Here is a 16,999-nt window from a genome sequence, read left to right on the forward strand (position 1 = left end):
ACTCTTTCCACAAAACCCTTCTTTCTTCTAATTCCTGGTCAAAGGCATTAAAAAAAAAATGGTCAAAAAAGGGAAAAATCAAAGAAATCCTTGTAACATTGGTGGTAGAAAATCTGCCCAGGTTGGTATGTGTGAATTTCATATTATTCTAAAGTCCTATTATTCTCAGTGGGCAAATGTAGGTGGTAGTTTGAATCCCTGCTATTTGGAGAATGGCCAAGGCACATTCAAAGAGGTTCTAATGAGAACTCGGGGGCCCTGAACTTGGGGGTCCCAAGTCTCACCTATGCATTCTCAGCATCAGCCTAATGTAAGGAGCAAAGTGGGCCCTTTATAGGGGGGAAAATACAAACATCAAGACATTCTTAGAAGGTGCGAGGCCACCCTACCACAAAAACCTCAGTAAACTGAAGACAGCAAAAACCACCCATCCTTTTTATTAGCGATCTTTCTTCTTACAAATACTGTACCAGTGCAGTCCAATCACTTCAACTGTGTGTTTAAAGAGGAATAAAATATATTACACGCATAATTTTCCCTCTAATTACATTTGTGAGATACAAGCCTGGGTAATTCTGCCTCTTTTCCAAGTGTAATGCGACCCCTGTGTTTCCAAACATCGCCATGAAGCAAAGCCAATACCTTCCCCCTTCTAAGTTGGACACAAGTAACTATTATGTGCAGCTCTGGAAACTATGACAGAACGTTATTCATCTGTTTGTTTTAATGGTTCATGGCCAAGGGGGGAAAAAAATCTTTAAAATTTAATTTTTTAAAACAAAAAAAGTGGTGTGAGACAGAGCACGGGACTCCAGCTCCGGGAATGTTAACAATCGCAGTGTCCAGGTGTAGGAACCACACGAGAGAGTCGACACAGTCACCTTGCAATTGCTCGTGCTCGTAAAGGCATTCCAATGAAAGAAGAAGGGATATTGGTGTGAGCGGAACTCTCAGCCTCAGAGGTTTCAGGCTTCTCTGTGAGTCACCGCCCTTCTGGGTTGACACGCCTTGATTGGCTGTCTTTGAAAACTGACCTTAAAGGTCAAGCATGCTAACACGTTACCCTCTTTGATGCCCACTTTCAGATCGCTCTGCAGAAAACAGAGTTTGTGAGGGAACTTGGGGATCGCATACTTCACCTGTCCTCCCTTGGTCACAGCCAGCCTGAGGCAGAGTCTGCTTTTGGTGCTAGCGACAGTCCCCCTCCAGGACATTCACTTTGCCTCCTTTACTCCAACAAGCTCTCTCCATGTCTCTGCCTGACCCTGTCAGGAGCCCCTTCTCAGAGGGCCTTCATTCCAACGTGTGTGCAGTTAAAACCGATAAGACTTTAGTTATGCCTCTCCTCCTGGTTGACAACTAGCCAAGGACGCTTTCAGGCTTAATGTCTTCTCTGCACAAGGACAAAGATATTATTGGACGGGTGGTGATTTTCAGAAGATACCCAATTTTGTGTTTTTGAAGTTTCTGTGTCTCTGATCTTCTCTCTATTGGAATAATCTGCGTTCTTTCCTTGAATCCTTAATTTTATCATGTAACCTTCTTCTTCTTCTTCTTTTTTTTTCATTGCTAGAGGGCATGTGTGCTCACCAGAGAAAAGCGGAGTAATGGGAGCACCCTTCAGTGTGGTCATGCCACAATCCCTTCTCCATTTCTCCATCCTGTCAAAATTTGAGGTACATGGGCATACATACCTGGCATGTTTTTCAAACTGCTAGGGCCAGCATTTGAACCACAAAGGCCATGTGGGATCCAGCTCCCTTAACCACTAGGCTATGGGGCCAGCCTTGCCTCTTCTTAATTAAAAGCTGCCGTTCACTTTTAAGCAGTCTGCGTGCCCTTCCCATGAGAAAGCTCTGCCCCTGCAGTGGGGAACTTTATGCCCAGCCCGAGATATCTAGAACCATTGGGTGACTATATCGTTGACCAGGGCGGTCGTGGATGACCTGCTTTATTTACAGATATCAAACAGCAATCCTTTCTGTCCATTTATAGTCGTTGTGATAAGTCTGTTAGGTCTGTCCAGGTCCTCTGTATTCTGATGAGAAAGAAGACGGTTTTAAGGTTGGAGAGTGTTTCTGGTACAAAGGGTCCATGTAAGTGGGCGGGTCCAGGTCAGTCTTCGTGTCTATCACAGTTCTACTGGTCAGTCAGTGGCAAAGTGGACACTAAACAGATGAGTGTAATATGAAATCAGAAATACATGGGAACAGTTAGCCCAAGATGATGGCAGTGGGGGTTGAATCACTTTCCTGGAGGAGTTAGAAACATCTAGATCTTAAAAATGAGAACACGTTCACAAGATGGAAATGGTACAGGGCATTTGAGGCATGAGGAATAGCACGGGCCAGGCCATGGCCGCATCAAGGTGCATTCCCTGTTTCGAGACTAGCAAGACCATCAGTACAGCTCATGCTGTCAGGTTTGTAGGCTGGTCCGTCAGGAAAGGGGACTGGGAAAATGGGCAGACCTAGATCATGAAGTCTCCGTGGGAATTTCCTCTCTCTGCTCTACCGTGGTTCCTGGATGGACACTGCCGGCACTGCCTTCGCATCTTCCTCACCAAGCTCCTTGACCTGGGAAGGGGGAGACCCTGGCGGAGGAAAGCAAAATGAGTTGGCTTTCCCAGTCTCCTGACAGCGAATCTGGAAGGCGGTAGAGGCTGGCAACATAGAAACTAAATTACTTTATGAGAAACAGGAGCTCCCGTCGCCGAGCAGCCCTGCACTTTGACATCACGGGGAGGTAGCTGGCCATGCCAGTGCCAGCGCTGTGATGAATGGCCAGGTTCCGTCCACCCTCTCACAATGCACTTTTCTTCTCATTGCACACTGCCTCAGGCACTCTCGTCCTGAGCCCCTTGGACTCATGCGGCTTTGCCACTTCATGCTTTTAATTTACCAAGCATGGAGTGAGGCAGGAAGACGTCAATGATGAGCGAAGTGGAGGCTGGAAAAAGGCATAAAGCTGATTAATGCTGAGGGAGCATTCGCCCCCCGCTAGCCAAAGCCAGTAGGGAAAATGGAGAGGAATGAAAGGTAATTGTGACTTTATGTTTAAAAGAAAACCTTTTTGCCATCCGGCATACACCAAAACTTTATCAGGTGAAACTTTCGGGTAAGCCCCTGTAAACAATGCAAGATCTTCCACAGCCACTTGGAAGAAAGCTGTATAGTGTGGTTATCAGTACTGCTTTGGGGCACATCTAGCTCTTCTATTTGCTTTATAACTTTGGACAAGTTCTTTACACTTTCTGGCTCTCAGTTTTCTCATCTGCAAAATGGAAATAACAACACCTTCACCAGGACTAGCAGATGGTATAGTATTTAAGGCACTGGACTCCCACATAGCCAACCACAGTTCGAGTCCCAGATCTGACAGCTTGAAAATCATGCAGGGCATATGTGTGTGTGTGTGTGTGTGTGTGTGTGTGTGTGTGCGCGCGCGCGCGTGCGTGAGTGTGCGTGCCCAAAATCCCAAGAGGAGAATGGAGAAGGGACTGTGGCATGACCGTCTCTGCTGGGGGGGTAGGGGGGGTTTCCTCTCACTGTGTCTCTCTCCAGCAAGTACATGAGCCCTATGGGAAAAGAAAAAAAGAAAAAGAAAAGAACACCTTCACCTTCTTTATAAGATTGTTTTTAGGAGTAAATGACTTAATATCTACTTTATAATTATATGAAACTCAACCGTGCCTGGTATGAGTAAAGACATTATAAGATATCTTATTATGATAAAACTGATTTAATTAAGGGCAGTATTGAAAAGCAGAACATAATCACGGATCTAGTAACATGGCATAGTGACCTATGCTTGCATCTTCAGTTTAAATCCTAGCTTCACCACTTACTGGCTTTGTGAATTTAAGCAAGTTACTTAACTTCTCCAAACTCAAATTCCTCCCTCTGTAAAATAAGGATAATGCCTCATCCAGGGCTGCTTTGAAGAAAGACCTAGCAAAGAGCAGTGGATACTTAATGCATGTTTGGTTTTTAGTACTCCAGTTCTCAGCCACATTCAAATCACCTGAGAGGGGGGTTTAAGCATGAATAATACCAACATCTCAACCCCAGGGAATGACTTCATAGAGCCAAGGTAGGGCCTGGACATGAGTATTTTCAAAACATTTTTGAGGAGATTCTTAAAAGCAGCCCCAGTTAAAAACTACTCCCAGAAGATGACGTTACATTCTGGGTTTTTACTGATCCCCCTCACACACCTAGCCCCAAGAGACTGGCCCAAAGAGCAGGAATTCTGGGCACAGTCAAAAAACTCAGTACACCTGCAACTCTAAGCCCTTGATAAGAAACGTGCGGCCAAGAAACTACATTCCACTTTATTCTGGGGAAAAAAGAAAGTATTCAAAGAGTCTTTTTAAGAGTCTTGAACTGGAAAGGTGGTAAGAAGTTTAGCCTAAGCCTCACACATAAAATATGGGAACTCCCAGTAGGCTGGGGATTTATATCTGGGGGTAATTCCAGGGTTTTGTCCTCCCAAGAGATATAAATTGAGGCCTTCAGAGTTTAATGCGGGGGGAGGAAGAAGTTTTCTCATAATGACACCTTAAAAATCCAGGGCTCTGCTAATACCTAGGGATAGAAAAGCTTCATCTGTCATAGCAGGGGGGTGGTGTGAGGGGTGTACTCTGGTCTCTGTACTTAGGTTTTCAAGATCCAAGGCTAGGTCATCGAGACCCTTCTTTCTCCCCATAGGTTTATGGTATTAGTTACCCAATAAAAGTTGGGTTAATTTTACAACCCAAGTAAAATTTAAGCCAAAAAGGCTTCAGCCTTACTCTAGGATTTATGAAAGTAAACATGCGGAGTGCTTGCAGGATTGTGCAACATTAAAATTTCAATGTCTTTATGTCAGGTATATGATCTATTCCCATGTGCGTGCACTTGAAGGTTACATTTTTTACACACACTCTTTTCTGGACGAAACCAAAGATACTTCTCCCATCTCCACCTTCAGAATGACTGTTTCAGTGACTCGATAGAGGAGAAGGCAGCAGAAAACGAATGTCCTCTTAGGTTGTTCTCTTGGCTTGCTGCTATCCTGGGCTTTCCAGGCCCTTACACCGGACCATCCAGGGGGATATCTAGCACCACGACCAATGCAGGAGCTTAGGAAATAGCCGTCTTTCAAATAAATGACTTCTTTGGTCATTCGTAAATACTTTAAGAATAATCATGTGTTCTCTCTGTCATTTCAAAACACTGTTGTGGGAGTCAGGGGCTGGCACAGTGGTAAATCGTGCACTCTGTAAGGCTGACCATGTGAGAAGACTTGGGGTTGTCCAGAGACTTCCATGAAATGTGCTGGGCATGAGGTGCCCATGTTTGGGGCTGGCTGAGGCTTGGGAGGTGGAGACTCTTTTGGAGGTGCTGTATCTCTCTCTCTCTCTCTCGCACATGGAAGAACCAGTCTCCCAAAGCTTTTCTGGACTGGCCCCATGGTGCAACAGTTAAGCGCTGTGCAGTGGAAGCCAGCTCCCACATGTCTGACCAGTGTTTAAGACCCAGCCCCAGCAGCTTATAAGCTTAGCGCATGGGAATGTGGGCAGGGCAGTTTGAGGAACTGGAGGAAAAGGGATTGCAGCATGATCGGGCACCCTTGAGAAGTGCTTTCTTTCTTTGGCTCATGCATGCAGATGCACCCTCTGGCATCAACAAAAATAAAATGTAAGACTTTTCCTCTGTTCAATGGGATGGTCATAGTATTTCCTACTAGGGTAGAGAGGGGAAGTATTACCTTGCCCCAGAGGACCCAGCCAGCTTGCCTCAGGATGTGCAAATGTTAAACCCAGAAGAGAATCTTGTCCTCCTGACTTTTGCTCCAAGATGTTTTAACTTTCAAGAAACTGAAGAAGAAAAGTGGTATTCTCCTGAGATGACGTATTGATTGCAGCCAGGATAGCGGAGGAGGAAGATCCAGGGTAGGGGTCAGCCTATAGATGCAGTAGGCAGCCTTTGGTATGGCTGTGGCCTGCACAGAGAAGCAGCTGAACGCCCTGTACCCTGGTGTCCGGTGCTTATCCTAGGCCCTTGTGGGAGGTTATGACCTCTGTCTGTTCGAGTTGAACCTGCCACCTTGGGTTCTAATCTCCAACCTTAGATCTTTCATCCCATCACTTGCCTATCCACACTAATCCTGTCACTTTCTGGTATTTGGTATCCCTGTCTTTAGGATAAAACCTACGTCCGCCTTTGACTTTTGTCATCATCATTATTTTAAGGCACAAGATTGTAACAAGACTGTATAAAATATTTTAAGTTTATTCCATGAGAGAGAGACAGACAGACAGACAGAGACACAGCACCCCTCATGGGATCTTGAAATTACGAGCCAGCTTCAACCAACCCGGATCATGGGCACATCTGGGAAGTCTCCTGATGGGAGCCAGGGACCTTCCCATGTGGGTCCCCCTCACAAAGCCTTGTGTTTACTGCGGCACCACCTACTGCCCCCGATTACTTGGACATCATCTTAGAGGAGCACACAAACAAGATTTCCATGAACACTTTCTCTTGATTTCCTTACATTTAGCAACTCATTTCAAAAATCTTCAGACCATGGATCCCTGTGTCTCTCCACAGGGGAGTGGTCACAGGTCCTAAACATGGAGGAGACCCACAACTAGCCTGCCCTCTGGCCCCTTGCCCGCTGCACCCAGCTTCTTACCTCGCCGTCCCCCTAATCGTCATGTCAGTTGGAGTGACTCTTGTGGCTCATGTGTCCACGCCTTCGTAGCAAATGAAGCAGAAATAATCTGTGCTTAAAAAACAGAAAACTGTAGAACATGTGCCCAGATTTCCAACTCATTTCCTCTTTGCTCTTAGAACTACATCACTTTCCAGCCCACCACCAGCTGCGAAAATAAAAGCGTTTTCTCCCATATTTAAGGATGATTTTGTGCTTCAGGATGATTTTTCTGGGGGTGTAGGAAATTTGACCAACGTGACCAGCAGATGTTTTACGGACGAAGCAAGTCTGAGTCCTAAGTCCAGGCTTTCAGATACTGTGCCCAACTGCGCCCCCTGGTGGCTATTTCTGTACACGCAGTCAGAGCCAACTGTGTGGTGCCGCTGCTAACATCTCTGCTTGTTTTTAGAGATGAGTACGAAGAAGACGGATTCTGTCAGCCATACAGAGGGATTGCATGTGCGAGGTTTATTGGCAACCGCACCGTCTATATGGAGTCTTTGCACATGCAAGGGGAAATAGAAAATCAGATCACAGGTAGGTGACACCACTTATCTCTTGAATAACTACTTTTCTCACCAAAAGTTTTACCAAGCTTCTCATTTAATAAAAGATTAGATTAGCGTGGGGGTTGGAAACAGGACCATAAAGGAGCAGGAGGCATGATATCTGCGCACTGGGATTTACGTTAAGATAATTTATTGGGACCAGCAGTTAGCATAATGGCTATGTCGCTGGACTCCCACGTAGTCGACCGCGGTTCACGTCCCCGACCCAGTGGCTTAAACTCACACCGGGCACGTGTGCGTGCGTGCCCAAGACCCCAAGAGGAGAATGGAGGAGAAGGGATTGTGGTGTGTCCATCCCCCCTGGGGGGTGATTTCTCGCTTTCTGTCTCTCTCTATCTGGCGAGCACACGCGCCCTATAGCAAAAACCTCTCCAAAAAAAAAAAAAAAGATAATTTATTGAAGGTTGCTCTCAGAGGGAAAGGAAGCTTTGAGAAGTCTCACATTCATTCTAACATTCAGTAAATATCAGCGAGGGCTTTCGGCATACTAGGAACTGGTGTGGGAACTGCAGTGTGGTGGTATATAAATAAGCCAGGAATGTCCCTGTCTTCATGGAGCTTTCTATCTGAAAGAGGCATGATGTACACTGAAAGAGACAGATTGAGGGTTTAGAATTTGAAACACTGGGGCCAGCAGATGGCACGGTGGATACAGCGCTGGACTCCCACATGGCCAACCGCGGTTCGAGTTCCAGACCTGGTCGCTTGAAACTTACACTGGGCGCAAGTGCATGCGTGCCCAAGATCCTGGGAGGAGAATGGAGGAGAAGGGATTATTGCATGGCCATCCCCACTGGGGGTTATTTCTCATATTCCCTCTCACTGTGTATCTCTCCTCCACTCCCCCGTAGTGAGCATGGGCACCCTATGGTAAAAACTTCTGAAAGGAAAAAAAAAGAAAAGAAGAAGAATTTGTAACACTAATCCTAGAATATCATTCCAGTGACTTGGGGGGAATTGTTAACTCTTCATGAAATCTTTCTTTATCTGTGAAATGAGTGGAGAGGCGAGATGACCATAACCCTTTTCCTGCTCTAGCTTTCTGTATTGTATCCTTTATTTTTCTTCATTCCTTTTTGATGGGGGTCTAATAGTGAAGTATTTTAGCACATGTGAGTTAAGGTAGCAAAGGGCACCTGGTATGATTTTATGCACCTGCTTCTGGTGGTTACGGCTCCCTTAGGCCCCTTCCGTTAGTATCGTCGTCATGTCTCTGTGCCGGGTACCTGTGTAATCCCTTAAAATCGCTGTCGCGAGATTCTAATAAGGTTGCCAAGTTTAGCAAATAAAAATACTGGCTACCCAGTTACACTTGAATTTCAAGGAAAAAAAAATTTTTTTTGTATGTCCCATATGTCTATCTGAAATTCAAATGTAGCTGTTGTAGTTTATCTGACCACCCTAGGATTTGAGAGAGAGAGGCAAGAACAAATCCAAGGCAGGAATGTAGTACGGTAAAAGACCCAGAGACTGCGTCCTGTGAGAATTTGAAGGCATTGATAGGCGGTTAGAGGGGATGGGGGAAGCTATGTGACCAAGAGAAACCACTGAAGAAGACGCAGTTGCCATTTCCTGAAGCCCTTGGGCTCTCAAGAGGAAGAGGACTCTGAAATTATGGAGAGCGGAAGTAGGACTGATTGAGAGGAGCTGTTGAACGTTTATTTCAAGCTAATATAAGAACCTCTGGGGCCAGCTGGTGGCATGATATTTAAGGCAGCTGGAGCCCACATGGCCAACCCTTCAGCTCAGGTCCCAGACCCAGCGGCTGGACAAACACGCCAGGCACGTGTGCACGTGTGCCCAGAATCCGGAATGGAGGGCGAATTGGAGAAGGGAGTGTGCTGCGTGACTGTGCTCCAAGGGGAAGGGGTGCTTTCTTACTTTCCCCGCCTCTCTCTGTCTGTACTGCAAATACATGTGTGTTCTGGCAAATGAATTAATTTTAAAAAAAGAAGAAGAACATTTAAACTTGTCACTAAGTACTAAAAATAAATGGGAGTCCTGCTATAAATATTTAGGTGTCCATTTATAATAATCCTCTCTTTGAGATTTTCAATTGGTATTGGCTTACTAGAGCATATTATAATTTAAAAATAATCTCTAACTTTTTTAAACTCAGAATTTCCCAAACTTCTCTGGTCATGTAGTTGTAGTTTCTCAAATACGATTAGTATTCTATAGGATTAATGTTCTGAGGAACATAGTTTGGGAAATAGTAGATCAGCAACTTTATAGGCTGCTTTGTGAGGTATTCACCCCTGGTCAACAGAGGTAGGTGGGCTGCTCTTTTTGTATGATACCCTACTGCGTAAGAGGCTTGTAGCTAAGGGACACTAATATCCTGGGATACACACTGGAAGGATGGAATTGTGCTCTTTGAGAACTTGCAAGTGAGAAGAAAATATGGAAGCTATACTCTTTTCGTGATGTGTCATAGGAGTTAGCTGCTTCTAGATGAAGGTGACCATCTCCTTCCCAGCCACCAGCTCTTAGAGACTCCTTTGAAGTGGATGGTGGATGCAAACTTCATTCTTTTTATGAGAATCATACAGCCACGGAAGTTGCTGCTGACACTGTAGGTGAAAAATGAAAGGGTGATGTAGTCCAAAACAGTGGTGGAAATGACGAGCAAAGTTTCCCCATAAAGCAGGGTGTCTTGACCCAGGGCTGTGTCTGCCTGCTACCGTGTAAGGGACATTCCTGTTATAGACCAAGGAGAACTGGAGACAGAATGTGTAAGTCTGCTGGGGGTTGCATTGTGGATGTCAATCTGAGCGTTAGTAACTTGATTATTGCAAAAATGGATTATTCCAGGACTATTACTATAATGTCCCATCATCCGGGGCCCAGGAGAGCTAGCAGAATCTGAAAACTTTTCAATCTCTCTAAAAAAGACAATGTCTGCCAATATGTGTAAGAAAGTCCTTAAATAAAGAAGGTAAGAAACCTTGGACCAAACCAACCAAGACTCAGGGCATTGTGACACCACGTGTCCTGCAACACAGACACCAGCGTGATGCTTTCAAGAAACAGAGCACTAAAAAAAAAAAATAAGGAAGAGGCAACAGAATATGCTAAACTTTTGGCCAAGAGAATGAAGGAGGCTGAAGAGAAATGCCAAGAACAGATTGCCAAGAGATGTACGCTATCCTCTCTGAGAGCTTCTATTTCTAAGTTTAAACCCAGTCAAAAATAAAAAAAATTTATAAGAACAACACATAAATAAGATCAGATATCAAGGGGGAAAAAAATAGAGAGAGAGGAAAATATTGAAGCCGCAGAAACACCAAGCAAGTTATCCAAAAATCATGGAGCAATTCCTGCCGTCCTGCAAGACAGAACTAAACCCTGTGTCAGGCGCAGCCGCCAAATACAGCATTCTGCCCTGCAGCTGTGAAATGTTTTAGAAAACCTCACAAAACTAATAAAAAGTACCGGATGAAACACAAAGTTCTGTTGCTTTGTAGTAAAAAAAAATGAAAAGTACATTGTACTTTAATCTAATTAATTCTTTTTATTAGGAAATGGTACGTATGTCATTTAATCTTTTTTTTTTTTAACTTGGTCATCAAAATGGTTTTTTTCAAGCCTGTGAAAGTAAGCGGCCTAGACATCTGAGATGAATCCCTCTCTCCTGGTCTTGTCTGGGCACGGCCTCCTCCCACGATGTTTAGGCCTGACGTCTGTTAACTAGATAAGCAGAAGCCGCAGAACCCTGGCCTCCAGGAGCTAACTGTTGTGTTTGTTTTCCAGCGGCCTTCACCATGATCGGCACCTCCAGTCACTTATCCGATAAGTGTTCCCAGTTCGCCATCCCTTCCCTGTGTCACTACGCCTTCCCATACTGTGACGAAACTTCACCTGCCCCAAAGCCCCGTGACCTGTGTCGCGATGAATGTGAAATCCTGGAAAACGTCCTGTGCCAAACAGAGTACATTTTCGCAAGATCGAATCCCATGATTCTGATGAGGCTGAAACTGCCAAACTGTGAAGATCTGCCCCAGCCAGAGAGCCCAGAAGCTGCCAACTGTATCCGGATAGGCATTCCCATGGCAGACCCTATAAATAAAAGTAAGTGGTAACCTTCTGTGCTGTTCTAGTAGCCAGCAACCCCAGAGCATGGCAGAAGCGGGACCTTGACTCAGGAATTATTCACACTGGTAGTCAGATTACGTTCCAGGGCGCTAAATACCGTGCCTTAGGAGTCAGTGGTGGGTTAAACATAGTTATCTTTAAGAAGCTTCGTGAAGACAACAGTTTATAAATATGGAGGCTGTTTTCTCAACAACATAAACACATTTAAACAATTACCATATAATCTGTAATTCTACTCTTGACTATTTGGGGAGGGGTCCTTCAAAAAATTCATGAAAAATGCCTCTTATGTATATAAATACTATATGTGGATTTCAGAAATATTTACACCAAAGTAAACTTGTACTTTAATTCAGTTTTTTCATAAACTTTTTGATGTCCCCTTATATAACCAAAAGAATCGAAAACAATGTTCAAACAAAAACTCATGTGAAAATGTTCATAAAAGTACTACTCACAATAGCCAAAGGGTGGAAACAACCCAAATGCCTGTCAATTTGTGAGTGGAGAAACCAACTGTGGTATATCCATACAATGAAGTATTATTTCTCCATAAAAGGGCATGAAATACATGCTATAATCTAGATGAGCCTTGAAAACATTACACTGGGTGAAAGAAGCCAGACACTAGTATATGATCCCATTTTTATGAACTGACCTGCGTGACATCCCGGCATGTGATAAATAGAAGACATTGTCCCTTAATGTACTCAGAACCCCCACCCCGCCCCCCCTCACTTATGTTTTTATGAGCAGAGATATCTATAGTCAGATTAGGGGTTGCCAGGAGCAGGAGCCAGGAATAGTGGCAAATGACTGCTTAATAGATACGTTTTCTTTCAGGGTCATATAAGCGCTCTGGAACCTAGTGATGGTCAAGGTTGTACAACACGTGAATGTACTAAGTGCACAAATAGTACATTTCAGGGTGTGTGTTTTGCAGCTCAATTTAAAATATGTGTGTATGGGACTTGCCTCTATCCTGTACCTCTCAGTCCCACCAGACAAAAAGACTCTTCCTCTGTACAGTTCCCTTTTATCTAATATTAAACTCACCACTGATTTTTATTTTTAAATTTTCTCTTGGTAGCAAATACTCTTATTGCTTAAATTGATGCATCTAAAAATGCTTTGAGCTGTGTTTAACACATAGGACATACTCAATTATCATTACAATTACTTTCGTTACTATCATCATTACTCCACCAAACTCCAGTTTATTTCAACTCAGTACATGCTGCAGGGCTTTGAAATTTCAGCCTCTGCTCACCTGGGAGGATTGCTCAACAGGACCTATTTCTCGGGGTGTCTCCACTCTATCGGCACAGAGATAGCCCTAAACCCAGCATGCACTACCCCCAATAAACATTTCTGTCAATTACCAACTAGACTCCTTATCACATGATTCATGTCTAACACCATTAATCAGAATGGGAGGAAGTCTGGCTTGAACCTTCCTTGAACCATTCACTAGGAAATTGTTCCTGTGCCCCAGGTCCTGCCCCAGTTCTGATTTCTTCTGTGTTCCATATTTTAAAAACTTGCAGAAGACTGGTTTTATTCCTACAGCATAAGCTTTAAATCCTCCCAGGAATGTAACTGCAAGGCAGCCTCTGGGGCCAAGCCCTGCAAGAAGGGAGACTGCCCTGCATGGCTCCTGAGCAGCAGGGAAGCCTTGGCCAGGAAATTAATTGCATGCCGTGCCCTCCAGAAACTGCTGGCTAGGAGCTGGAGGGTCACTTCTGTGTCTTTCTAAGTTTGAGCTTTTGTGTTCTTCAGATCACAAGTGCTATAACAACACAGGCGTGGACTACCGGGGGACTGTCAGCGTGACCAAATCAGGGCGCCAGTGCCAGCCGTGGAATTCCCAGTACCCCCACACGCACACCTTCACCGCCCTGCGATTTCCAGAGCTGAATGGAGGCCATTCCTACTGCCGCAACCCAGGGAATCAGAAGGAAGCTCCCTGGTGCTTTACCTTGGATGAAAACTTTAAGTCTGACCTGTGTGACATCCCAGCATGTGGTAAATAGAAGACATTGTCCCTTATTGTACTCAGGACCCCCACCCCACCCCCCTCACTTAGGAAAATCTCAGAAGAGCTGCATAGGAGATCAAAGTGTTCCCTCCTCTAGGGTAGATAAACCTTGCTATTTTACACAAAACTCCTTATAGGGTACCTAAATGCACAAGGACCATACTACTCTTACACCTCCAACTATTGGGCTAGTGGAGATAATAGGAACGCAGCTTTTCAGAGGCACAGATGAGACAGTTCACCACGGCCATTCCCGAAGGAAACTACGTTACCCATAAAAGTTCACGTCAAGTATGCCTTTTTAGCACAGCAGGTACATGGAAAGCAGAAATCACCCCCCAGGGGGGATGGCCACGCTGCAATCCCTTCTCCTCCATTCTCCTCTTGGGATTCTGGGCATGCACACACATGCGCCCGGCATGAGATTTTAAGCCACCGAGTCTGAGACGCAAACCGCAGTCAACCTCGTGGGAGTCCAGCGACATAGCCATTACACTAACTGCTGGTCCCTGTATCCTTTTTTTTTTTTTTTTTTTTTTGAAAATTTTTTTTTCAAAGGGCACATCTTTTGTCATAGGGCACATGCACTCTCCAGACAGAGACAGAGTGACAGAAAGCGAGAAATCACCCCCCAGGGAGGATGGTCACGCCGCAATCCCTTCTCTTCCATTCTCCTTTCAGGATCTTGGGCAGGCACGCACACACGCCCAGCATGAGTTTAAGCCACCAGGTCCATGACACGAACTGCAGTTGACTATGTGGGAGTCCAGCGACATAGCCATTACGCTCGCTAACTGCTGGTCCCTTCTGTGTGTCCTTATACACATTGCAAGGCAGGGTGAATCTACAACCATTACTCAATCATCCCGGGCAGTCCATGGATTTACTGTGTTCTCACTCATCGTTAATACCATGGAAGTATCCACAAAGAAAATGCCACTTCTGAGTCGTTTGTCCTTTTTTCTGGAAAATATTTAGAGGGTCGGAGAACGAGAATGGAAATGTTGGTGAACCCTGGAGATCAGAACTATTTTGGAACTAAGTCACCTGCCTGATTCTAATTTTTCCTGATAATGTAAGTGGGCTCAGACCCCAGAGAGTAGAGAGTTAGGATGTCCCTGCTGGGAAAGTCACAGCAAAGCTGCAGGGTTCAGGCCAAACAAGAAGCGATAGACTCAGGACACACAGACAGCACAAGTCCAGGTGAGCTGGGTCTGTAAGTCGATGATTATCCAAGCCATCTGTTCAACAGCCTTTGCTGAGTGCCTCCTGCACGCCAAGTACTTAGTTATGTGGGCATGGGGATATGGCAGAGACCCTAAGGTGGGAATAAGCCTTGCATGTCCCAGAAGGAGCAGAGAGCCATCGAGGCAGGAGCAGAACAAGTGAATGGAAGTGGGAGATTAGGTCAGAGAAGCTGCAGGACCCAACCCTAGAACCCACTGCAGGCCATTATAGAGCCTAAACATGCACCCTGGCTGAGTGGAGAAAGCTTTAGAGTGTTTTCAATGGAAGGATGACATGACGTGACTTATTTTTAAAGGATCACTTTGGTTTCTGGTTGAGACTAGACTGTGGAAGAGCAGGAGCAAGGGCACCAGTCGGGAAGCTGCTGTGATGACCCTGGGGAAAGACCAAGTGGCTCTGACTGCAGTGCAGAGGGCCAGTGGGCAGATCCTGGATGTATTTTGAAATGGAGGTAACCAGGGGTCACTGAAAGATCCACTGTGGGATTTAAAATGAGAAAAGACTCAAGGACATCTCCAGAGGGTTTGAATAGAATTGCTTTCTGTCATGGAGAAAACTACAAGAGGGGGACCAGCAGTTAGCATAATGGCTATATCACTGGACTCCCATGTAGTCGACCACGGTTTGAGTCCCAGACCTGGTGGCTTAAACTCACACTAGGCACGTGTGCATGCGTGTCCAGGATCCCGAGAGGAGAACGGAGGAGAAGGGACTGCGGCCTAGCCATCCCCCTTGCGGGGTGATTCTCGCTTTCTGTCTCTCTGTCTCTCTCTGTCTGTCCGACGAGCGCATGCGCCCTATAGCAAAAACCTCTCAAAACAAACAAACAAACAAACAAACAAACTACAGGAGGATCATCTTTGTGGGGAGTTCACACTGAGTTAGAGATGCTTTTTACAAATTCAAAAAGAGGGAACCAGCTGGTGACATAGTGGTTGCATTGCTGAACTTTCCACATGGCCGACTGTGGCTTGAGTCCTGGATCTGGAGGCATGAAAGTCACACCCAGTACATATGTGTGAGTACCCAAGATCCTGGGAGGAGAATGGAGAAGCGATTGCAGTGTGGCCATCCCCCCTAGGGGGTGATTTCTCACTTTCCCTTTCAACTGTCTCTGTCTCTCTCTTTCTCTGGTGAGCGTACACACCCTAAGGCAAGAAACCCCTAAAACAAAAAAATCAAAAAGAGATCCTGAAGAGGGAGTTGGATATCAGAGACGGAAGTTTAGGGTTAAGGTCCAGGATGGAAATGACATTTGGGAAATGTTAGTGTATAGGTGACATTTAAGGACATGCAAACTAAAGGAAGTCAGGCTTAAAAAATGAGCAACGTGGCCCTGAACAGAAAAGAACAACATATCTAGTGATGAGAGAGAAGAGATATTTAAGACAACTGAAATCTGACTTTAGACTGGATGGTCAGTTTTAGCAGCCTCTATTCTTAATGTAACAACAACTTAGTTGAGTAGCTACTATGTGCCAGATTTTATGCAAGACACCTCACCTTTGTTACCCCATTTTAATCCTCATACCAGCCTCTATCATCCCCATTTTATGGATAATGAAACTGAGACTCACTATGAATTAAGCAGTTTGCCCAAGGACACCCAGCCATCTATCAGTGGTTAAATCATGGTTACATCTCAGGTCAATCAGATTACCAAACCTGGTGAGTCTTCCAATAAGCGATGCTCTCTCTTCTAAGAATGAGCAAAATGAATCTACTTAAAAAGAACAACAGTAAGAATAAATATATAGGTTGTAGTGAAAGTAGTCTTTCATGAAAGTTAAGGGCATGGTTTCTGACATTTAAGTATCTGGGTTCAAATCCCAGTCTTCAATGAAGTAGCTGAGTGCTCTTAGCCAAGTTCTTCCGTCCCTCCTAATCCCATGTTTCTCATGAGTAAAAGAGAGATAAGGGCTTTATTGTGAGAATAAATGAGTTAACTAAAACCCCTATGATCTCTATACATAGTAAATGTTCGATAAATGTTACCTACTCTATTTACTGTATAGCTAATATACAAAGAGAGCTCCAGTGTCATTAATATATAGCAGCGTATATAGAGGAATGCTTGCTCTTAGCTCAGTAAATATTGTTTGCGAGCCCATGATGGAGTAGAGACGTTGAAAGAGGAATAAAAGAAAATGTGATTTATGCTATTGAGGTGTGTCAATTACAGTGCAATATGTATGATGCAACAGAAGTAAGCACAAGTGTTATGGAACAAAGAAGAGGAAGAGCTTAAACATAATTTTAAAATTTCTATAGGAAAATGTATTTTAAAAAAGGATTAAAAAGAACCCTTAATTCTTTTTTTTTTTTTTTTTTTTTTTTTTTTTTTTTT

General features: G+C 44.6%; 1 protein-coding gene across 1 annotated transcript in view; it reads left to right on the forward strand.

Annotated features, from left to right (window-relative positions):
- The window catches only part of ROR1 (ROR family WNT receptor 1), a 178,464-nt gene that overhangs the window by 127,090 nt on the left and 34,375 nt on the right, over positions 1-16,999 (forward strand). The window contains exons 5-7 of the mRNA XM_006147546.3: positions 7,112-7,239; positions 11,025-11,342; positions 13,146-13,391. Of these exons, the coding sequence (XP_006147608.1) occupies positions 7,112-7,239; positions 11,025-11,342; positions 13,146-13,391 (692 nt within the window). The remainder of the gene's footprint in view (positions 1-7,111; positions 7,240-11,024; positions 11,343-13,145; positions 13,392-16,999) is intronic.

The sequence above is a fragment of the Tupaia chinensis genome, unplaced genomic scaffold, assembly GCF_000334495.1.
Source record: "Tupaia chinensis unplaced genomic scaffold, TupChi_1.0 Scaffold000215_1, whole genome shotgun sequence".
NCBI lineage: Eukaryota > Metazoa > Chordata > Mammalia > Scandentia > Tupaiidae > Tupaia > Tupaia belangeri.